We start from the raw sequence: 23,329 nt of genomic DNA, 5'->3' as shown, positions 1-23,329 counted from the left end.
AAATGTTACCCTCGATACACACATTCTAGTCGCTCTTAGAGTGCCAGGCCTCTATTAAGTGCCACGAGGAAGAACTGACTGTATACTAAACCCCTAGACTAAGAGACAGGCCAACTGAGAACACACGAAACGCACACAAGCGAGGCTGAGGACACACACAAGTGACAGAAGCCCCAGACACTATGGAGATGGTCCACTCGTCGCCCGGGAAACGATCCAGGCATCGTCATGGACACGGCCCGAAAGCCAGATCTCCTAATTCTTGGGGTGGTGATTACAAAGATGTCTTCTTTAGAAGTGGAGAGCGCCAAAGAAAAGAATGTAAGGACTGTGATGATGAAAAGATATGCATATAAGGAGTAGGGAACGTTATCCTGGAGTTGAGAGCCGATCAACAGATTCCACTCGAGCTCAAGGGCTCTTTCTTCTCCTCCTTGTCCTCCATCTCTGTATTTCCTCCTTTTTCCTCTACCTCTTTCTGTCTGAGTACCTCTGCACAAGTGCCACTCTGTTAGGGTGCTCCAGCAGTGCCAATCAGGGGAATGGACACAGTGGGGGACACCACCGCACAACCGGTTCTTTGTGTCACTGTGTCAGAGACACACACACACACATACACACACACACACACACACACATATACACACACACACACAGACAGACAGAGCACACACACACACACACACACACACACACACAAACACACACTCTCACATAGACACACACACAGACACAGACACAGACACAGACACAGACACAGACACACAAAGCACACACACACACAAAGAGCACACACACAGAGCACAAACACACACACAGACACTAGCAACTGACATCTTTTCTAGCAGATGTCACTGTGACCCATCATGAATGTGCTATCTTTAAAACGTGTTCTGCACACGCTGTGTGCATCAGAGCCACTTCTATATACACGGCTTCAGGGGTCAATGGTCGTGCTGGGTGTCTCTGGGTCTGGTTAGAGTCTCTAGCTAGAGATCTTTTTTTTGCAACTGGCTTCCACCTTCAAGAACAGAACATCATATTTCTCTGTTCTGTTGTTTTTCCTTTCTTCCAAAATACGGTTTGCTTCTGAATCTGTAACTGCAATGTGCAACTGTTGGGTACATGATTTACACCCCTTTAATGGCCTAATTGGAGGCTTCTCGGGGCACTCATCAGGAGAGCCACAGGGAAGAGTCATCAGAAGAGCCACAGGGAAGAGTCATCAGAAGAGACACAGGGAAGAGTCATCAGAAGAGACACAGGGAAGAGTCATCAGAAGAGACACAGGGAAGAGTCATCAGAAGAGACACAGGGAAGAGTCATCAGGAGAGCCACACCAGACATTAGAGAGCAATCATCAGATCAGATCAGATATCTGGGAGTGATGAGCAGAGAGACTCTCCAACCAACAATTTACATCTGATGGCTGAACTCTAGTTTGGTGTATTTTAGCAACTTTCATACTTTCATCTATTTCATTATAATCAATAAATGTCTCCTAGATTTTACTCCAGTGTCATACGTAGTCAAGTCTTTTATTCAGGGAACAGTCATTTTTTTTTAGCTCGGCTTAGAAACATACACACAAAACTGGTAAAAACACCAAAATCTAACAAGGGTAATTTGATCCCAACCCACCTCATCCTCCTCCTCTCTCCTGCAAGCTTCTTCAGCATGTCTCTGCATCTCATCCTGAATCCTCTGCGCATACTCAAAGTCCTGCTCCTCACTGCAATGAAAACAATGGAGTCAATCTTCCCTGTGAGCGTGTGTGTGTGGGTGTGTGTGTGTGTGTGTGTGTGAGTGTCTGTGTGTCTGTGTGTATGAGTATGTGTGTGTGTGTGTGTCTGTGGGTCTGTGTGTATGAGTGTGTGTGTGTGTGTGTGTGTGTGTGTGTGTGTGTGTGTGTGTGTGTGTGTGTGTGTGTGTGTGTGTGAATTTAAAGGTCAGCACTTCAACTAGTCACCATTCACAACAATTCTTTGCACAGGCTCTGTCTCTCCTCTTCTTCATCCTCCTCACTTTCCCTACAACCCCCAAGTCCTACAGTGATGGATGACATGTGACGGAATTGTTAGATGGCGGCATCTAGTATGGGACCCACACGTATGGCCACGTCGGTGTGATGACCATTCGGAGGTACACCTCCATGTCCTGCCGGCATACTTTGGCAGCCTTCTTCAAGGATAACGCTGCCTACCCCACATGGGGAAGGGACAATAAAAGGTGTCCTAAAGAAAGCCTGGCCCATATGTACTGAAACCAAACCTGCCGAGTCCTCAAATTTCTGCAGTCGACATACAAAGAAAACTCTCATTCCCGCTTCCTTGAATGTCCGTGCTCTCACGGACATAACCGGAACTGACAGACCCCCTTGAAGAACAGCTCTTGTTGCCTTGGAACTACAACACTACAAGGTAGACATCTGTGCCCTTGGGTGAAACCCACCTTGCCGACGAAGGATCCCTCACTGAAGCCACTATCGGATACATCTTCTTCTTTGAAAGGTCTATCACTAACAGACCAGCGGATATGTGGTGTCTGCCTCGCTGTCATGAACTTACATTTACAAAAATCATGGCATCTCCTGTCAACATCAGGTAGCATGTGATGACCCTGCGCATTCCGCAGGCCAGACCAGTGGCTCCAACATGACACCTCCCTGACACCTGGAAATATGCCACGATTGTCACCATCCTCAAGAAAAAAGGGGATTGTTCAGACTGCGGCAACAGCCATGGCATCTTGCTGCCGGATGTTGCTGGCAAAGTCCTCGCCCACGTCATGCTCCACAGGCTCCTCCTGAAGGGGTACACCCTGAGATTCAAGCCAGCTGCCCAGAATGCAACATGATCTTCCTGGGTCACCTACTTCTGGAAAAGGCCAGAGAGCACCAAGAAGACATATCCTCTACCTACATTGACCTGAAGTCCTTTGACACCGTCAACCGTGAGATGCTTTGAGAAGTCCTTCTGAAGTCACGTTTCCTCGTTGTGTGCTGGACTGGACACATTGTCCGCATGGATGGATCTCATCTCGCTTGAATCGTCTGAACTTGCTGAGGGGATTTGTCACAGGGGAGGCCCCAAGAAGAGATGGAAAGACCACCTAAATAGATCCCTGAAGGCTTGCTCCATAGACCACCTAAAGAGATCCCTGAAGGCTTGCTCCATCTCACCTGGAGATCTTGAGACCATGGCAGCAGCCCGTGTCCAATTGAGACAACTCAATGACTAATAGACTAATGGAGTCTGTCCGTAGACAATGGGTAGAAGGCCACAAGCACGATACGTTTGATTGGCTAATATGAGGACCTAATACTTAGGTATGCCCACCTTTGAACAGACACTTTTGGACTTGCCTGCGTGAGGAGAAGAAGGCAACTCGACACCTCCGGCGCCTGAATTCTTTAACCCCTGCAAGACATTTTCCATGTGCCCACTGTCCCCGCATCTGCCATTCAAGGATCGGACTCGTATCCCATCAGCGAGCCCACCACAGGAGAAAGGACAGTGGAGGCCGATGAAGAAGAGGCTGTTCAACTTCATCATCAGATCCGGTGGATAGCCCAAGCAAGTGTGTGTGGGTGTGTGTGTGTGTGTGTGTGTCAGCGAGTTTTAAGGTCAGTACTTCATGAAGTGTCAAAGGCGAACATATTTTGGGATGTATTATTATACTGAATACAAACAGCAGATATACTCAAATAACCTTAAAATGCAGTGATAAAGATCAAGGGTGAGAGTTGAAGGGTCACTTACAGTCTCCGTCGGTCACGACTCAGATGCATTCTCTGCTCCTCTTCGTCCTGCAGCCTCCTGGCAATGCGCACATCATGCTGAACCAGCTGGCTCTTCTGGACGTTGGAGTTATAGAAGTGCTCGACTGAGCAGGGAATATCAGAGAAATGTAAAATTGCTGACGGGTACGATTAAGCATACAATTACAGTAGGCTGGCATAGATTTCTTTTCATGAGGATAAAGGTCCAGTCATTGGTTTCTGTTGTGAAAACATTGGACCTCATTCTGGAAGAAACCAACCCTAAGAAAGATCTCCACCGGATTCATGGACGCGCGGAAATGTGCTCTTAAACCACCAAATCGTTCTTAGCTGTGCTCCCCCGAATGAGCAATGCCACTGATTCTTAAATTGAACGCATGTTCTTGTATACCTGAATTTGCATACATAAACAGCTCCTTATAAGGGCATGCAACCACAGGACTGTGTGCACACAGAATCCACAGGCAACATAATTATTTAAATCCGAGGATGTCTGTAGAATGGATGTGAACGCAATCACCAATGATTTCTCGCAAATTTAGCCCTTATGAACATGGGCACACTCCAATCTGGCCTATCTACGACTGCTTTTCCGAATTCTTAAATCCTGTTCTTAGCTAAGAACGATTCCCAGATGAGAAACCATTCAGGAATGCCAGAATTGTCCCGGGAACTTCGTAAGTGGAGTTAAGAAGAAATTTCTTCTTAACTTTTATTGAACTGCGTTCAGGAATGAGGTCCATTGAAATGTTTTGACACCAGTGTTTATTCATAATGCTATCAAAATTGCAACATCATAACGCCAGAACGTTTTCCACGACAAAAACTACAGAATAATTAATATTGTTTGACTGTATAAAAATGTATAGTGAGACTGGTGAACGATAGTGTACTTACTCTCCTGTTCCTGCAGGTTATGCGCCAGCGCCCCATCTTCAAGCACAGCGAAACACTCGCACACTGGAAGAGAGACAAGAGAGGTATTTGACAGGTTCATGTCGGCAAAATTATGTTTTCTAAAGGTTTTGTAGGAGTCCTTGGTGATGACTGACAGCTCTTAGTGACCCCACTTCCGCATTCCAGGAGATTTATTATTATTATTAATAATAATAATAATAATAAACTTTATTTGTATAGCACCTTTCATGCAAAGCAATGCAGCTCAAAATGCTTAAATTTAAGCCTGCCGTATCTCTCCCTACGCTGCGGCGTGGCTAGACATCTCACCTCCTCCCCTTTCTCCTCCTTTTCACCAGAAGCCTAGCTCTAAGCTCACATTACCCCTTATCCATAGGGGGTGTCAGCGGGCATCGCTCAGGTGATCTCCACTACATCCCAGGACCACGGCCAGCTACCACTACAATCATGGTTATTATTAGCGTTCTGATGAGACCCCATGCAGACGGACTCTAGTTTGCCTGAACCCGGGTTCAGTTTTCACACCTATTTCACACCTACCCACTTTTTACATCGCGTGCACATGAACCCAGTGAATCCGATTGACTCCGCTGTAGTACATCCCCCACGCCTGTTGGTGGCGCTTTGTTGCTACAGACAACTGAAGAAAACGGAGAAGAAGACAGGAGCATGCTGTCAAAGTAACATATGACAGTAGTTGAGCTCCAACTGGCAACGTTTAGCTTAGCCGCATAGCCTACATTTAATCTGCACAGTAACACATTATGGTGGTTTATAAAATCAGTGGTAAGAGCAGACTGTAGGTTAAGCGAAAAATAATTATATTTGTTATTGATAATAAAGAGTTTAGAACAGTGCAACAAAGCAATGTGCAACATGACATGTCTGAGTTGTTTAAATGCCTGTGCTTTATGGAGATGCTGAGCTTGAGCACGAGAGACCACAATGCAAGTGCTGTGGATCCTGGATGTTTCATGGTTTACAATTGCTTCCAATTTCATGGTTTTATTACTAACAACAAATGTAGGCTATTGTTGAGGGCTTTGTCCTTCACGTACTGTAGGCTACCTCTGAAGTAACGTTAACGCTAGCTAGTAGCTATCGCTATTGTTGTCTGACAGGACTAAAGCTAACGTAACATTAATCTGTTTTGAAACTTCCGTCTATAATAAAAAATCTTTTCACGTCAGATTTGCTCATATAGGCTATTGCTGACACTTTTAAAAACTGTTTTTTGAAAAATGGTCTGATGCAAATAGATTAAACAGTGATAGATTAAAGTGTGGCTTGTTAATGTCATCACTTTCCTAACAACAGATAGATAGATACATTTGTACTAATCCCGTTAGGGAAATTCACGTGGAAAAGGAGCAAGGTAATAGGAAGAATTTTTTTTTTTAAACTGGAGAGCTGTTATAACTGGCTGCCAAACTTACTGCGCCATGGCAACCCATTCAGTTATTAAATAATGTCTGTTGTGTCCGTTGTTCTGGCTGGTCTAATGATGCGATCACGTGGGGCAATCCGATTAGGTATGCGGATAGCGTGCAGACGAACACCAACAGCAATCGGATTCGGAGGTTACTCACTTTGGACCCCCGATTCGAGGGAGTGCGGATACAGTGTGCGGATACAGTGCGTTCGTCTGCACGATAGGGCTATCCGGACTCGGGGTTCACCGGGTTCAGACAAACTAGAGTCCGTCTGCATGCCCTCTCCTGAATCAACCATACCGATGGGCAAACAAGTGAAATACGTCTTATATGAGTAATGAATGTAACTTCTAAAACAAATTGTAATAGACTTCATTAATGATGTGTCCAAAATGATTATATCTCTCACACACACACACACACCCACACCAACACAAACACACACACCCACACACACACAAAACCTGGGTCAGAAGAAGGGCATCCAGAAACAGTCTCCCCCTCCCACACACATTTTTGGGCGCCTGCTCTTGTCTCTCTCAACCCTGTGCCCTGCAGACATCATGTCACAATACGGCAGGACCCAAACAGGAAGCTGGGCCCTGCCGCCAAACTAAGTGGGTCAGACGGGGCGGACCAGAACCCCACAGAGGAGAAACACTGAGGGGGGTCATCACTAGTCAGACAGGACTTCAAAGAGTAGGGGGTCTGTGTGTGTGTGTGTATGTGTGTGTGTGTGTGTGTGTGTGTGTGTGTGTGTGTGTGTGTGAGAGTAAGAGAGAGAGAGAGTAAGAGAAAAAGGGAGAATGAAGGAGAAACAGGAAGGAAGCCCTGGTACTTCCCCATCACAGATTCCGGGTCTTGTCAGAAATAATCACATATACTACAAAACATACCGTGTGTACATCACAAACCATTACACTAATAAAAGTAAATGTTGAAAGTATCTGTGGACCACACTGGGGAGCATGACCTTTACGATACTTAAAAACAAAAAGTCTAAAATGAGGAATGGAGATGCGTGTGCCCAGGTCAACACGCTCCCTCTCCAGCTCCAAGGTCCTGATAGGCATCATCAACACGTGAACTTTTCCACCCATTGTCAGTAGTGTAACTAATTTGGGACCAAGAAGGCCTGAATAAACTAAAACTTCAGTGAGAGAGATATACTGAAATCAAGACAGAAATTGCCCAGATGCTTTGTTGTGTGATGCCCATCATCAAATGATAGACTAATAATTTGGCTCTCTCTCTCTCTCTCTCACAATAATGATTTTCATAAACACAGCACAGATCAGTCGTACATGTTATCCATTAGGAAAAGAAATGAATGTGGCTCAGGGTCTATCCTCTCCCTGTATGGAGGGCTCAGGGTCTATCCTCTCCATCTACATGGAGGGCCCAAGGAGTGACAGAGCTCCTATGCAAACACACACACTCAGAGCCTCAACACTGTAAACGAATGCCAACACCTGTGAGACAGATGTGCCACACACACACACACACACACACACACCCACACACACACACACACACACACACACACACACACACACACTGTACAGTATACTGTATTGGACAGGCATTATGTTTACAGACTTACACAGAACATCTATGTAAAAGCCTCTCAGTCTGGGTAGCAGCGATGGCTGTTTTCACAATCTGTCCTTGCTAATTTGGAGTGTGTGTGTGTGTGTTCATGTGTGTGTGTGTGTGTGTGTGTGTGTGTGTGTGTGTGTGTGTGTGTGGGGGTGTTTGTGTGTGTGTGTGTGTGTGTGTGTGTGGGGGGGGTGTACATGTGTGCGTGTGTGTGAGTGTGACAGCACAAGCCATAAAGGGCCATTTAAAGACTTGAGGCCTTGACAGAAGTGGTTACTGCCACATAAAGCAACATGTGTCCTCATTTGCAGTACGTTTGATACAAAAAGTGGAACTCGGTCACCCATTTCCTACTCTCAAGGTGACAGTACAGCCCCCTCATCTCCTGACCTGATCATATAACCTTTAGGGACCATGAAGATAACCTTCATGTATCACTGCAGTTAGATATCACCCAGCTTTTTTGCAGAGCCTGCTAGAAACATAGGGGAGCGGAGAGCTGGGGTGGTGTGTTTTGTAGCAGGTCCACCCATCTCCTCCTCCTCCTGTCCAACGCCCTTTAGAGTGTGTGTATGAGGGCAAAAAAAAGTGGAAACATTTACGAGGCAATGCAGAGGACAGAGCGCTGCTTTGTGAACGACTGGCATGGTCGCAGCTGTGAGCTCAACTTTAGAGAGAGGTGGTCAGAGTAATAATAACTTTCCAGCAGGAGTGATTTTATGCAAACACAATGTGTGGAGTGCCAGAGATGGCAATAACAGGGCAAAAAAAGACTTGGTGCAGACCAATTAGGGGAAAAGGGAAAAGCTAAAAAAAAAAAAAAGACTGAAATTGGTCCTCACTGGTTACAGTAGTTTTGGTCAATAAGAGTCTACAAGTGTAAAAAAAACCTGTACAGGGACACTTGAGCACTTGAGTTCACGTCAGACTGCTCATCACTTATGTTTAGCAGGTCACGCTTCAATGGAGAGTGAGAGAAAGAGGGAGAGAGAGAGGGAAAGAGGGAGAGAGAGAGAGGGAGAGAGAGAGAGAGAGAGAGAGGGAGAGAGAGCGGGAGGGAGATAGAGAGAACTCTTTACGAGACCCTCTCTTCCCTCTGCTTTATACCCACACAAGAGGAAATGATGGGTGGGGGTAGGAGGGGTTGTTGTTTTAGTGAGAGAGAGAGAGAGAGCGAGAGAGAGAGTGAGTGTGTGTGTGTGTGTGTGTGTGTGTGTGTGTGTGTGTGTGTGTGTGTGTGCGTGTGTGTGTGTGTGTGTATGCGTGTGTGAGGACTCCAACTCAGCATAGCCCCAAGGCACACAGATGGTGTTGTTCACTGTTTGGCAACTGATATCCAAAAGACAGCGCGGCAGAGGCAGAGGTACAGACAGAACAAGGGTGAGTTAGGGGCAGTGTGAGAATGAGTGACTGGCAGTTTGTGGAACAAGCACAGATTTCATCTTGCCCACCGCTTTCTTTCTTCTTTCCCTCCTTCTCTTTCTCTTGTTCTCAGTCCCTGGCACTTGCTTTTTGCCTCTCTCTTTAGCTATCTCCCACACTCCCTCCCTCTCTCTCTCTGCCTCGTCCTCTCTCCATCTCTCTACCTCTCTCCTTCTTCACATTCTCTTCCTCCCTCCCTCTGCCTTTCTCCTTCCATCTCTATCTTTCTCTCTCTCTCCCTCTTCTCTTAACACTCTCCCCCTCCTTCCCTCTTTCTCCCTCTCTCCTTCACATTCACTACCTTTCTCTCTATCTCTATCATTCTCTCTCTCTCTCCCTCTTCTCTTAACACTCTCCCCCTCCTTCCCTCTCTCTCCCTCTCTCCTTCTTTACATTCTCTACCTTTCTCTCTCTATCTCTATCTTTCTCTCTCTCTCTCTTCTCTTAACACTCTCCCCCTCCCTCCCTCTCTCGTTCCAGCCCTCTCTCTCTCCCTCTCTCATTCCCCCTCTCTCTCTCTCTTCTCCTTTGTGCCTTTGTCTAAATTTGGCCCGACTCTCTCATACAGTTGGAGCAGATATAAATATCTCGCCTGGCTGGGCTGAGGAGGGGGGCGGGAGGGAGGGGTGTCAGTGGCACATGAGGGGCGCAGGGTCAGTCCAGTCACTGGGTTATGTTTCACAGCAGAACATCCCACCGGGCCAAGGCTCTCGGTCGAAGTCTGCTTTCCAAGAGTAATTTCTGCTGTTTGCGAAACCTTCGATTGCCTAGTGGTGTGTCAGGTTATGCAATCATGCCCAGCAGTAATGAAGCAACTTCTAAATCTCTTTCCGTTATAAATATGCTTGATCATATTACTTTACAGTAAAGGGTTAATTCAATTGATTCATATCGCACGTACTGTGTACAGAGTGAAGTATGCAAACAATGACATCTATACTGATGTGGATCGCTGTTTAGTTACCACAAAATATTTGGATGTAATCAAAACAAGAGATACATGAAAAGTGTGAAATTTTAAATACAAAATATGATTAATAAGTGTGATACATCCTGTGCACTCAAAACCCTACTCACACTCCCCTCTCTTGCCAGACCACCCCAGCTGTCCCCAGGGAGTAGTACTATCTCTGCCTCTGCCCAAATTTGACCAGGGTAAGGCCGCTCTCTGAAGAACCTCTTAGGGGGGCGCGTGTCCAAATTTCCACAAGCAATCAGAGAGAAGGAGTGAGAGAGAGAGAGAGAAAGAGAGAGAGAGAATCATGTGAGCGGTTGCATTCCTCGTGTCTTATCAGCTTAGGTCACATCCTGCAAGCCTGTCGTTGCCCGCGACGACACAGCTGCCAAACCACGATGACATTTTGGAGATAGCACTTGTGTTTGGGTGCAGTGAAAAAAAAAAAAAACATCTTTCATGTCTGGTATTCTGGCATAGTGAAAGAGATAACCCTGACCTGCATGTTGCAGTCTTTTCGGAAGCAAGGGGGTTATACACTGGTCCTATGCACTGAGTATTTCTCACTCTTTAAGCAGTTAGTTCCAGTATGTCACAAAAAGGTGGTAACAAAGTTTTCTTTCAGGTGCGAAGGAGACAAGCATGTGCTAGTTCATCAGGTTGAAGAGTAAATGAAGCTACATTTACCAATAATTACAACAGCGAGCAGAAATGGCTATTTGTCCACTTGCTGAACAACACTAAAATCCTTCATGAATCAGGTTACATTTGTACATTCTGAGCAACTTTGTGGAGAACAAAATGAAGAAGAAGAAGAAAAAGAAAGACAACAACAAAAAACAAATTGTACCCGAATCCCTAAAGTGCAAACTCAACCTATAAACCAGAGTCTATGTCAGTGTGATTGACAGGTGTCATACAATTCCAGTGGAGGAGTAATTCATCTCATGAGCCCCTACCGTCAAGGACGCGAGGAAGGTGGGACTTATCAATCTCCAACTCAGTCATGGCTCCTCTTGCAAGTGGATTGAATTTACAGGTTCATCTTGCCCTCTATAACTCTCTGTAATGAGATATGATGTTCTTCCTATAAATGACAAGCCCAAAAATGTCAAGTCTCCATATTCTGTTAGCCAGGGCATGCATAATGTCAGATGTAGTCACCAAATGAAGATCTTTAAAAAACCGATTTCAACTATTTATCCCTTAAAAAAAAAAAAAAACCTAGATTGCTAAACCCATCCAATAAATGGACTGAATAAATAGGTTATAGCAATGCACTTTATTTTGTCATTTCTTCACTTCATCTATAGACTGTTCCATGAAAAGAAACATACATAACTATATCTTAGTGTTGAAATAAGGTTGAGAACCTGGACGTGACAGAGGTGTCCTTCAAAAGAGCTTTACGAATTGTACGTCAACCTGGGATGGACGCAAACATAATTTTATTTCATGCACTAGGCTACAATGACAGTCTTCCCTCTGTAAAATTTAAATACATGCTTGTCGACCGCCATCAAGAAGCTTTGTGTTCAGTTTTATCTCAACTGTGTTTTTTCAAGACTTCGCAGGTATAGTTTGCCTAGGCCTATATACTTTGTAAGTGCACAAAGTGGGCTGCTGCCAATTAAGTAGCGTATGTCCATATTGTTTCAACTTGAAAGGTGAAAAACAAGACTTTGGGCTGAACTACACAAAAACAATGTCAAGTATTTCAACACGTATACAAATGAATATTATCTGATGACAAACCTGTATTTTTTCTGTCTTCTCTAGTCCTTTCTTTGTTTTCTCGGTACATCACATCTCCAGGATGGCAAGTTTGCGTTGCATCCGACTCCTCAGTAGCCGTGATTTCCACCGTCTCTGTGCAAATGCCAAGAGCTCATGAATGATTGAAAACAAGCCAGCTGGTGCTGGGACGGGAGCCCTCTAAGGACAAACCTCATGTCGCACTAAACATCACAAGGTACTTCAGTCATCCTGTACTTCGTGAGCGTAATGCGATATCTCTTTAAATAAGTCTTGACAAGAGAAGGATACATGGGCTAAAGTCAAGCTCTGGGTTTATATCTTGCTTATGAAGACGTTATTACGATTCAATGACGGCAACTCAAAAAAGGCGATTTAACCTTAAGCATAATCAAACTGAATTGTTTGGTGTCGTTTTGTGTGAAGGTGACAGGTGAATCTAACAAATGCAACACTCTTAACCAGGTTTAAACGGGGAAGAGAGTAGAGCATTTCACCATATAATGGTTAAGACGTTTTCAGAATCGCTTGAGTTACTAGTCTTGGAGGCACTGAACTCTGAGATGAGTTTGGAGGACTGAGGGAAAACAGCGTACTCTGCTGGTTAAACTGTTTTACTGACATTACACCTACGGTAGCTGACTCAGCAGACCTTTTATGTCTTTCTCAGTCGCTTTGGAACATTTCTCGAATCATCCTTAGGCCTATCATGTTCAAAACAGTATGTACATTTCTCGAAACAATTTGTACAAAGAGTAGGCCTACCACACAATGGATTACCTGTAAATGCCCGTGACTCGCTCAAAATGCTTAGATTATGTCTCAAAAGTAAATAATGATGTCAATGAAGATGGCGGTGTCTGGTTGTCCTGTTGTCATAGTTTGAAACCAAGATAGTCAAAATACTAATGAAAGTCCCGTTGTCATGGTTTGAAAAAAGTCAAAATACTGTAGTGTTGGAGCTGGGTTCTTCGAAGAATACAAAGCCATTTGCTTTGGTTGGTTCCAAACCTTTTATTATAAAGCACATTCAGCAAGATTGTGATAGTGACAAAGGATCAGGAATTGCAGACAGGTCTATTCTCCACCTAACAAAGACACTTACGATAAACACATAACTCTAACACAGGGACTAACACACACACACACACACACACACACACAGTATTACCACAGAGCACACAGACGAAATAATAATAGTCATTCACATTACAGTGAACACAAAAGGAGGGCAATACACACACCATTCTAACACAGAAAACAGTTATCCAAACCATTCCAGCGCATAGCATGATGGGAACAAAGTCAGAATCTTTTTAATTACGTACACAGATTCTCCACTATCCCTTGCATGTTACACAACCCCAATCTAGTGGGTTAGTTGTCCCCAACAACCCAAGCACTCAGCACAAAATCCTGCAAGTGTTGTGGAAGCTGCCACTATCACTGAGAATGCAGCCACGGAGCCTATGTGGCTTGGGACCATGGAGCTGGGGTAGGAGGTGAGGCCTCAGTCTCTGTGTCTACTTTTGGATGAGCCAAAGGCCGGTAGGGTGCAAGCCGGTCTTGTTGGGGTACTGTTGTATATTAAGGTGAAAGCAAGCAACGGAGCAGACGTAGTGTAGAACTATCCTTTACTTCACTTCTTCATCAATCATACTCACATACATTTCCTCAGGTATCTCATTATCCTAGTGTAGCGCCCCTAGTGGATTGTAAGATATACCACAGGTACCACTGCCCTGTTCCATTTGACCAGCCGCACCCAATATACGTCTTTCGATAAGAGTACATGGACCGACTCCATGGTCCGTTAGTTTAGGCAAATCCCCTTTTTATGCTCAGGATAGAAATCTTACACCTGTGCGCCCAGAGTGAAGTCCTCTCCCCAGCAGCAGGTGTCATAAGCCCGCTTCTGTTGGGCCCCAGCATCAGCCAGCGCTTGGGTGGCCAGCTCCTGCAGGTCCTACAGCCGTTCACGCAGGTTGTAGAAATAATCCAAGCAACGCCCACTCCTCACCTCTGGTTCTTGAGGTGGCCCGAACACTAAATACACAGGGGTCCGGAACTAGGGCTGCGGGGGTGCACTGCCGTCCAGTACGTCCACAGGACCAGGAGTAGAAGCAAGGTCCAGTGCAGTTGAAATGTTCCACTAGTCCATCACTCTGGGGATGCAACAGTGAGTCGTTTTTTATGTCGAGCCTCTGGCAGATCTCACGGAACACGCCAGCTTCGGTCACTGTGGGTCGAACCGAAGCACTTTGAACTCCCTGGCCAACGGAGAAAGTGATCTTAAGGCATGCCTTGGCCGTCAGGTCCCGTCAGGTCCCGTCAGGTCACGGGAGCTGAACCAGTGGGACCCCGCAATGTGGTCAAGGGGCGTCCTTGACACGTGTCAGCGAGTCTTTCCGAGTGACTTAATTGAGGAGGTGGAAGTCAATGCAAAAACACCAGGTCTTTCTTCATGACCAGGACAGCAGGCGAGGCCCAGGGACTGCTGCTGGGTTTGATGATGCCAGCATCGGCGTGGAGGACCCCTGGGCCAGCGGAGGACCCCTGGGCAAGCAGAGGCGTGGAGGACCCCTGGGCAAGCAGAGGCGTGGAGGACCCCTGGGCCAGCAGAGGCGTGGAGGACCCCTGGGCCAGCAGAGGCGTGGAGGACCAGCAGCGGCGTGGAGGACCCCTGGGCCAGCAGCCGCGTGGAGGACCCCTGGGCCAGCATCGTTTGACGTAATAGCCTCTCTGGTCGGCAGCGGCAGTTTGGTGACCCTCTGAGCCGAGAGTTCACAGCTTCTGTGCCCAGAAGTAGCTTTGCTCAGGACATCCACCATGGCCCCCTATCTGGCCAACAGATCCAGCCCAATGATGCATGGGTCCTGGATTTTGGCCAGCCAGAAGATGTGATGGACCGTTTTTCAGGCAACCGTCCCCTGCAGCATCTTCATCCCATGGAGATGGTGAAAAAGGTATCTTTTTTCTTTTATTCTATAAGCACTGTTAATGTCTGCTTCTTAATCATCCTGTTGTCAAAAAAGTGAAAGACAGCCTGTGTTCATGCACCCAGCAGTGAACCTGGATTAGTTTGTGTGTTTCAGTGTGTATTCTCACGTGGGTGCTAGTTCTCAAAGAGACCTCCATTTATCATAAAGCTATTACACTGCCGACACACCTCTTGCTCGTCACATCCGTAAATAAGACTTTAATATATTACATTGAAGGTAATCTAAGTGTACAACCATGGGAGTACATGCAGTGAATCATGGGAGCATTAATCTGTCCATTTAAGTAATGGCTGTAGGACTAAACATTCTCACCATTCACTGTAAAGAGGGACTGCTCTATACACAGTTGTTTTCAAACTTACCCGCAAGGCCCTCTAAATACTAGTATTATGATTATCTCAACTACTACAGCTGCTAGCTCTACAACTACCACTACTACTACTACTACTAAACCCTTCTACTACTACTACTACTACTACTACTATTACTACTACTACTAGTAGTACAGTAATAGCAGTAATGCAAGTAAAAATAGACTTGTTGTTGATGTTGTTTTTTTAGTTTTTGTAATAATAATGTTAAGAAGGTAACATTTCTACATTGTGATTATAGTAGTAAAATATAGGAGCAAACCATTTTTTCCCAACAATGACTTCAAGGGGCGTTTTGTCACAGAATTGCATTGCTTCTTATCATGTCTTCATATTAACTCCATTGACTGGAGAAAATGTACATGTGCTAATGACAGTATTAGCCCAGCACTGCTACTGCCACATTTTCACTGCATCCTGAATTGACAAGAGCTGATATGGAAAGGCGTGGAAAGTAAGAATAATTTCAAAGTGGCAGAGGTCGTTATGAAATTAGCCAGACACTTTCTAAGTTGTCAGTGCAACTCATTCAAAAGCACAGACTGGAAATGAAACCCAAGGAGGAAGTGGAAGAGGTGGCATGATAGAGTGGGACACGTGGCTCATGACTGAATGAATGAAGTCAGACTTTTATTGACAACATTCACCACTACCTCTACAAATACACTCCCTGTCTCTGACTTATTAAAAATAGAAAGCGCGACAGTTTATAGGTGTATGTCTGCTTATACGTGTGTGTGTGTGTACAAGCATGTGTATGTGTGTGTGTAGAGCGGGGTGATGCTATTGCATTTACTTCAGCGGGCAGTGTTGTCCATTAAACTGAGACACCTCTTACTAAACAAATGAATTAAACGGGCAATTTGCCTGCCCCGTGTCTTCGCCTTGCCACTAATACAGAGTGCATCCGCTGCACCTGCGTTCACTGGATTTACACACTGGGCTCAATTACTCCTCAGGACGGTAAAAGACAGGACCAGCCCGTCCCTGACGCACAGAGCTACGCACGCGCCTCGCTTTTATTGATCAATTCCCTCAAACACCCTGTTTACTAGTGTCAGGATTTACAGGCAAGGGGAGATGGTAAAGATGAGACTCCAGGGAGGAGGTATGAGGGGGTGGGGGGGGGGGGGGAGGAGAGGTGCTTTGACTCCACAGATGACAGAGGGGGATAAAAAGGTGGCTGTGTGGAGGCCAGGACACACACACACACACATCCACAGGGTCTGGACTTTGAGCTGAGAGATTTCGAGAGCAAGGAAGATTCTTAAAAAACGAAGGGATGCTGTGGAGAGCGCTCGTCTGCTGCCTCGTGATTCTGGCCACCACGAAGTCTCTGCTGGCCCATCCACTCACACACCTGGTGGAGATGTCCTACGCCGGACCAGGTGAGGGTCGTACACACACACACACACACACACACACACACAAACACACACACTAACTAGTATTTTGAATATGGTGGAATATATTCATATGGGGAATATTTGGTTTAAATCCATGCTTGGTGCCAGTATTTACTGTAATCTCCATTGATAAAATGATTACCGATGTTTAATGAAATTGAAATTGAAATTGATTTTTTTTAACTCTTGCTTAAAAAAATACTTCTCGTTCTCTACATCACTGCAGAGTCTGTAGAGGAGGACCGAGACAAACTGGACCTGGCTGACAGTGCATACCTGTCCCAAGAGACTCCTGGCTTTGGCTATCCCTCACTGTTCACTGGGGAGATGAACAGAGATGGTAAAACATTTACTCCTCACATGCATTCTTCTTACATAGTGGGGAATAAGAGCTCTTATGGCACCGTTACTATGGAGATAATGAGCAAAGAAAATAACGTTGTGCTTCTGGGTGTAAAAACTTGGGATTTTCTCTTTTCATAAGATTTGTTTTATGTGTCATTGCACTTTAAAATGTTTGGTGGAGCTAAGTTTTCTTTTTACTGTGTGAAAGTGTGAAATATATGCTCTTCCTTTCTGCTCCTGAGGTCTTATGACTGCAATATGCATTTTGGTGCATATACAAATTCCTTGTCCTAACAAGGAACAGGAGAAACATATTAGCAGGACCATGGGGACCTAGTCATAAGCCACATTGCAACATACATGGCTTAAACAGTAGCAGGAAGGATGCTGACATACATAATTTGCACTATGGGATGGAGCATGTGATGACAACAATTGCAAGACAGAAGAAGTGCATCGTAAACCCCCCCTTGAGTCATCACTTCTCCTATTCTTGATAGAAACCAGCCAAAACTAGTTTGGTCATATGTCTGTTAGTATGTGTGACGTGAGTTGAGTTTGTAATAAGAGGGGCCTCGCCCCACAGAGCTTTGGATTTGTTGCTTGACTCTCATGGTGCTTGTAACTTTCCCCGGTGCCGGTGCCGTGATTAAAGCTGCACTCTCACACCTATGTTTTTCACCACAAGTTCATGGATGGTTAGCTGGAGTTAAGATTAAGTCTGACCGAATCCTTGACGTTTGATGGTGTTGTCATGACAAGAGACTTCTTTAGGTACTGTACGGTGACTAGAAACGGGTTCCTTCATAACACTACGCCATTTAACCAAATCAGTGTCATATCGCTGTAAGTCAATGCTGTGAAGGACAAAAAATAACTCTGAGCTATGCGTTTCAGCTGAACTCTAGACGTGTAGCGGTCCATGACTCAGACCCCTATCTTGGCCAGATCCATTGTGACAGGTCCTGCTCTCTTGGATGCTGTGCTGATAGATACGGTGCAGCTTAGTACCAGCTGTAAACATCTGTCTCCCTCACAGGCCTTCAGACAGCAGGATTCAGCCCCGGACAGGCTGTTAAAGAGGTGAGCTCTCTCCATGTCACCCCCTCCTCTTGTTCTAGCTATACTCTTCTCTGTCTTTCTCTTTCTCACACTCTTACTCTCACTCTCTTTTTGACATGTGGGACAGATGGGGGGGGTTTACATGTTTCAGTTTTGATTGGTCATGCCTTCTGTAAGATTTATTATTGAAAGTATACTGAATGTATTGATTGATAATGATGTATGAAAGGAGTTTTTTAATCTCTCTCTCTCTTTCTCTTTCTCTTTCTCTTTCTCTCTGTCTCTCTCACTCCCTCTCTTTCTGACCCCCCATCTCAGCTCATGTTGGAGAAGCCAGTGTTGAATCCACTGAGCCGCTTCTTTGGAAGCAGAAGACTGTATAGGAAACGGGGGACGAACACGGAATGTTTCTGGAAGTACTGTGTCTGACCAGACACACTGGCATGGAGCGAGGGAGAAACACTCAAAAATAGAATCAATGCATTAATACATAGATAGATAGATAGGTAGATAAATATATAGATAGAAAGATAGGTAGATAGATAGATGGATAGATAGGTAGATAGATAGGTAGATATACAGATAGATAGATAGATAGATAGATAGATAGGTAGATAGGTAGATAAATAAATAGATAGATAGATAGATAGATAGATAGATAGGAACATAGATAGGTAGGTTGAATAAAGCTGTGCATTCCATATGCCAACTCACTTACACGTCTTTGACAAGAATGGTGTAGCCTTTCTTTGACACAATAGGTTTCTGTAGTGCTGAGACTTCTGCCATCTGGTCAGCCTATCATTCAGTTCCAATGATGAGTATTCCTCATATTCACATTCTCAGTCGTGTGCTGTGACAACAGCACATAGCACTGTGAATCTCCAACAAACCAGTAAAGTACACTCGTACAGTGGATTATTGAGTTAAACCGCAATTGACAGCAAAGCCTTTATTTTGTATATATTATTATTTAAAATCTCAGGTGTAAATATTTGGAATATTAACTGATGGTTGGTAAAACCTTTGGTTTAACCAGAATATGAGATATAAATAAAGTTATATGTTTGAAAAAGCACCCTGTTTCCATGTTTATGTGAGATTGTTCAGTCTCTATTTTGAGATGCATATGATTACATGTCTCTTTATATTAGTTTAAAAATTGTACGTTACATTTGAAATATGTTTTTCTGATGTCTGAAGATTTCTATGTCTGAAGGCAATATTATTAACTAGCAAAAAAAGCTATGTATACCAATAGAATAATAGATTTTTGGTATACCTTGCAAATATATCTTGCTATTTACTGAAACAAAGTTCTTCTTCTTCTTCTTCTTCTTCTTCTTCTTCTTCTTCTTCTTCTTCTTCTCTATAAATCATACACAGAGCATAAACATGAAGTGATTTTTTTAGGTAAAATGAGATTAGGTTTACCAAAAATAAGAATAATGAAATATTTTTGCCAAACCGTGAATTCATTTCTGTTGTGTCTAGTTAGTACAACTGCACTGTGATACCCCTTCTGCACCACTAGAGGGTGCAATAACAATATAACATCATTGAGGAAAAGTGAACAATAACTTTGACCCAGCAGGATTGGTCCCTTCAGTTTTAATCAGATTGTGTATGTGTGTGTGTGTGTGTGTGTGTGTGTGTGTGTGTGTGTATGTGTGTGTGTGTGTGTGTGTGTGTGTGTTAATGTGTATATGTGTATGTGTGCGTGTGTGTGCGTGCGTGCGTGTGTGTATTTGTTTGTTTGCTCCTCATAAAAGCATTGGAATCAGTTTTCTGCTCCGCTGAAATATACAAATTCTGGGAACCCTCTAAATGAGTTCCATTCAAATGTTCTTCAAATGCTTTGAAACACATCAAAGCCCGGTGTCTGTGTCTTTTTTGATATCTGCAACTGAGTCTCCCAATTCTCTCACTGTATTTTGTTAACTCAGTGAAGCCTCTGAAGAAGTAAAAAGACAGTCACTCAAGAGAGAGCCTCTGTTTTCACTTGGTGGAACTTTGATCAAAGATAACCACATTAAAAACAATTAACTTTACTATTAAGACCACACAACACAAAGGCTCTAACTACATAAACCACTACAGAGTACAATAAGCAGGACACTGTGACCGTTTACTTAGAAATTTCAATCCCTCTCATTTCAAAATATTGTAACGCTGTGGGAACATTCTTCTTTAAATTATTTGGTGTCATGTTGAAACCTTCTGTAAGATCAGGAACCTCACAGCGTAACTGGGTCTCGGGCCGTCTGAAGATGAAAGGACTGTAATCAGCCACATAAAAGGGTGCTAGTAGTGCGGGCACCCGTCGCGACACAAATAAATAAATAAACAAAACAAAGCATACCTGTGAGACTGCACACTTCACCCCTATGGGTTTGGAGCCACTTGTCCAGATGGAAAAACACTGACTCCTGATTATGCCACTTTAGACAGGAAAGCAATTAAAATGAATCATCCACTTGGCGGGGCTGTGGAGTTTAAACTGCGATCCCACCTCTTCATGGCGTTTCTCCACTAAGCCCACAGAGAGTGGACTCAGACACTTTGATGTCGAGAAGGCTGAAGTAGATGGAAGTGTGACGGCTTGAGCTTGTGACCTGATTGTGTTTGTGTGTGTGTGTGTGTGTGTGTGTGTGTGTGTGTGTGTGTGTGTGTGTGTGTGTGTGTGTGTGTGTGTGTGTGTGTGTGTCTGTGTGTGTGTGTGTCTGTGCAATGTGAGTGACTGTGTGTTTGTGTGTGTGTGTGTGTGTTAGTGTGTGAGAGAGAGAGACAGAGTTAATATTTTATATGTGTGAGTCTGCGTGTGCATATGTGTGTGTGAGTGAGCCTATGTGTTTCCGTGTATGTGAGTGTGTGTCTGTGCAAGTGTGTTTGAGTATCAGGAGGCTCACACTAACCTCTCCCTCTTCAAACCCTCCAATCACCAAAAGCAAACATCGACTGATGAGGTGCCCAGTGATTAATGTATATTCAACACTGACCCCCATCAAAGACACATCCTGACCTTCGAGCCCACAGAGTCAGACCTGAAAATTCCAGGCCCTCAGATATGAACTCAGCACCGTGTATCGCGACTCACCTTTGGCTCTCAAACCTGCCCTCTTTTGGCCCTGTTTACCTGAGCACAGAGACCTGCTGAGGTTAAGAGCAATCCATCTGCCCTCTGAAGGACTCCTGTTAGCTTATTGAGCAATGTATCAGTCCCCTTAAGTTGTGTCAGCTGATTGAGAATGCTTGAGATTCTTCTGTGTCTGTGTGTGTTTCTACCGGGTTCGGAGTGTATGTGTGTATCAGGGTTTCCATTAGCTGTTTTTTTTACCAGTTTTTGCCTGGTAAAATGAATAAAAAAAACTAAAACATAAATGTGTCCTTAAACAGGACACAGGACATTTTTGTTGTAACCAAAGCAAATTAATTAATAACAGAACTTTAAGTGTAATTTAATTTAATTTGATTCATTAATGCGACTAACAAAATCCAACCGCTTCTCACTCCCATTAGTCACATTACATTCTCTGTGATGCTTCAGTCTTAGCTCCGCCCTCCAAAGCCTTCACCACATCTGCAGTAGTGGCAATGAATAGAAAATTTTGATTGTCAGACACAGGATGGTGATTAGCTAATTAAATTATCGTAAACCAGCGGCTCTTTGGGTTTGTTCGATAGCGTATAACATGACGGTAAATGGCAGCAACCTTAAGAAGGTTCAGTCGGCTGATAGAATCTAACGAGCACGCCAAACTTGAAGAACATACCGGAAGACGTAGTCAGGATTTCTGGAGTTTATTTCAGCGTGGAGACACCCTCTAAGAGAATAGCCTACCTGACTGTATGAATGTGTTGGCATTTATACCATTCAGTCAGGTAGAATACAGGGGGGTGGTATTAAGACCAACCTTAAAGCAGCAATAAGGAGTTCTGTTCCAAAACTAGTAAGCTAACTACCTAAAAGGTATGCAAAAACCTTGCAAACACCACCAACAGCCCAGCTGACACTGATAGAAGCTTGCCAACACACTAACTGGTGTCTTTTGGCAGTATAGCTGGCAATGTCATGCGTGTGAAAGCTTTTCTTCCATTTTTGCAGGGTGTTCCAGCCCGTTACACAGAACTACATAGGGCATATCCTCGATGGCTAGTGGGGAAGACACAGGTGTTTATCTGTCCTTCACATGACCATATGCTATCAAAAAGAATTTGAGGATGGTACCAAAACTAGTTGCCTATAAAACCATACCTCAAAAAGTGTCAATTTGTTGCATAGTGTTACTTTAAGAAGGTTCAGTAGGCTAAGTCACCTCAGTGGGTCAGTGCTGTTCACGCAAACCATGTTTTGTTGATATTGACAAATAAAAGACTTATAGGATTATTATTTTTTCTCACACTGCCATTGCTATAAATTGATGCATAAACAGACAACAACAGACAACAGTGCAACAGTGTCATTTATGTCTTAGAATGCTTGAAAAGTGTGTGTTTAAAGGCTAAACTTAAGATTCTTTCTTCAGTTTTACATCTTTAGTTCTTTAGTTTCATGTCTGTGGTTGTCAAGTAGGACAGTTGAAGTTGCAGATGTAGCCTACACTATGGCAGATGGGTTGGATTTGGACATTAAGCCCATCTCAGGATGACATCGTGGTAACCCTAGGTAACTGATTTGAGGACATTGTCATTCTTTTGTCAGCCTAGGAGTGCATTATAGGCTACATTATACTTGTGTTTGGAACACAGATTGTTAATGTAACCTGAGTTGGTAAGTTTCCAATTGGTCCGGTAAAAATGTATTTTACTGAACACTGCGCCGGCAGGAAAAAAGCCTAACAGAAAACCTGGTGTGTGTGTGTGTGTGTGTGTGTGTGTGTGTGTGTGTGTGTGTGTGTGTGTGTGTGTGTGTGGACCTCCGCTGAGATAGACAAATGCAGAGCTTTTTTTTAAATAGTGTGATTGTATGCACTTGGATAGCACACTTTTTCCCCAACTGTGAAAAGAATATGTTCTCCATTATGGTTTTAGTGGAATCCGTAAGCATTTTCCTAAGCAGAAAGGATATTAGTCAAGAGCAATCTTTGGTTAGACATTTGGCCAATGTTGAACCACAAGTGGTGCCATGTGTTACACTGCCTTTGTGGGAAAATCTTTTGCTCTTTTGTTTATTTAAAGCTTCCCCTTGCAACATACTCCATATTGCCAAAACCCAACACTAAATATGTAGCTGCACTTCATACATTGATTTCCTTTGAGACGGTGGTAGCTGCTGTGTGG

At 44.1% G+C, this 23,329-nt stretch overlaps 2 protein-coding genes across 6 annotated transcripts in view; one reads left to right on the top strand and one right to left on the bottom strand.

Moving 5' to 3' along the window:
• Positions 1 to 12,047, bottom strand: part of ccdc50b (coiled-coil domain containing 50b) — a 17,737-nt gene extending 5,690 nt beyond the window's left edge. Inside the window, exons 1-6 of one of the 5 annotated variants that reach the window (XM_031567649.2) lie at positions 11,864 to 12,047; positions 11,068 to 11,195; positions 10,231 to 10,332; positions 4,679 to 4,741; positions 3,762 to 3,885; positions 1,642 to 1,732 (exon numbers count right to left, since the gene is read on the bottom strand). In XM_031567649.2, the coding sequence (XP_031423509.1) occupies positions 1,642 to 1,732; positions 3,762 to 3,885; positions 4,679 to 4,741; positions 10,231 to 10,332; positions 11,068 to 11,116 (429 nt within the window). In that variant the 5' untranslated portion in view covers positions 11,117 to 11,195; positions 11,864 to 12,047. Of the gene's footprint in view, positions 1 to 1,641; positions 1,733 to 3,761; positions 3,886 to 4,678; positions 4,742 to 10,230; positions 10,333 to 11,067; positions 11,472 to 11,863 lie in introns of those variants that run through there. The other 4 variants (XM_031567650.2, XM_031567651.2, XM_042707810.1 and 1 more) reach the window with 4 other exon arrangements.
• Positions 12,048 to 16,518: 4,471 nt separating this feature from the next.
• Positions 16,519 to 18,660, top strand: uts2b (urotensin 2, beta). Its single transcript, XM_042707715.1, has 4 exons — positions 16,519 to 16,624; positions 16,833 to 16,982; positions 18,027 to 18,070; positions 18,368 to 18,660. Exons 1-4 carry the CDS (start codon positions 16,519 to 16,521, stop codon positions 18,476 to 18,478), a joined length of 411 nt encoding a protein of 136 aa, XP_042563649.1. The 3' UTR covers positions 18,479 to 18,660.
• Positions 18,661 to 23,329: the final 4,669 nt, after the last annotated feature.

The sequence above is a fragment of the Clupea harengus genome, chromosome 5, assembly GCF_900700415.2.
Source record: "Clupea harengus chromosome 5, Ch_v2.0.2, whole genome shotgun sequence".
In the NCBI taxonomy this organism is placed as follows: Eukaryota; Metazoa; Chordata; class Actinopteri; order Clupeiformes; family Clupeidae; genus Clupea; species Clupea harengus.
Note: the sequence above shows the minus strand (reverse complement) of the source record. Positions and strands in the feature narration are given on the sequence as shown.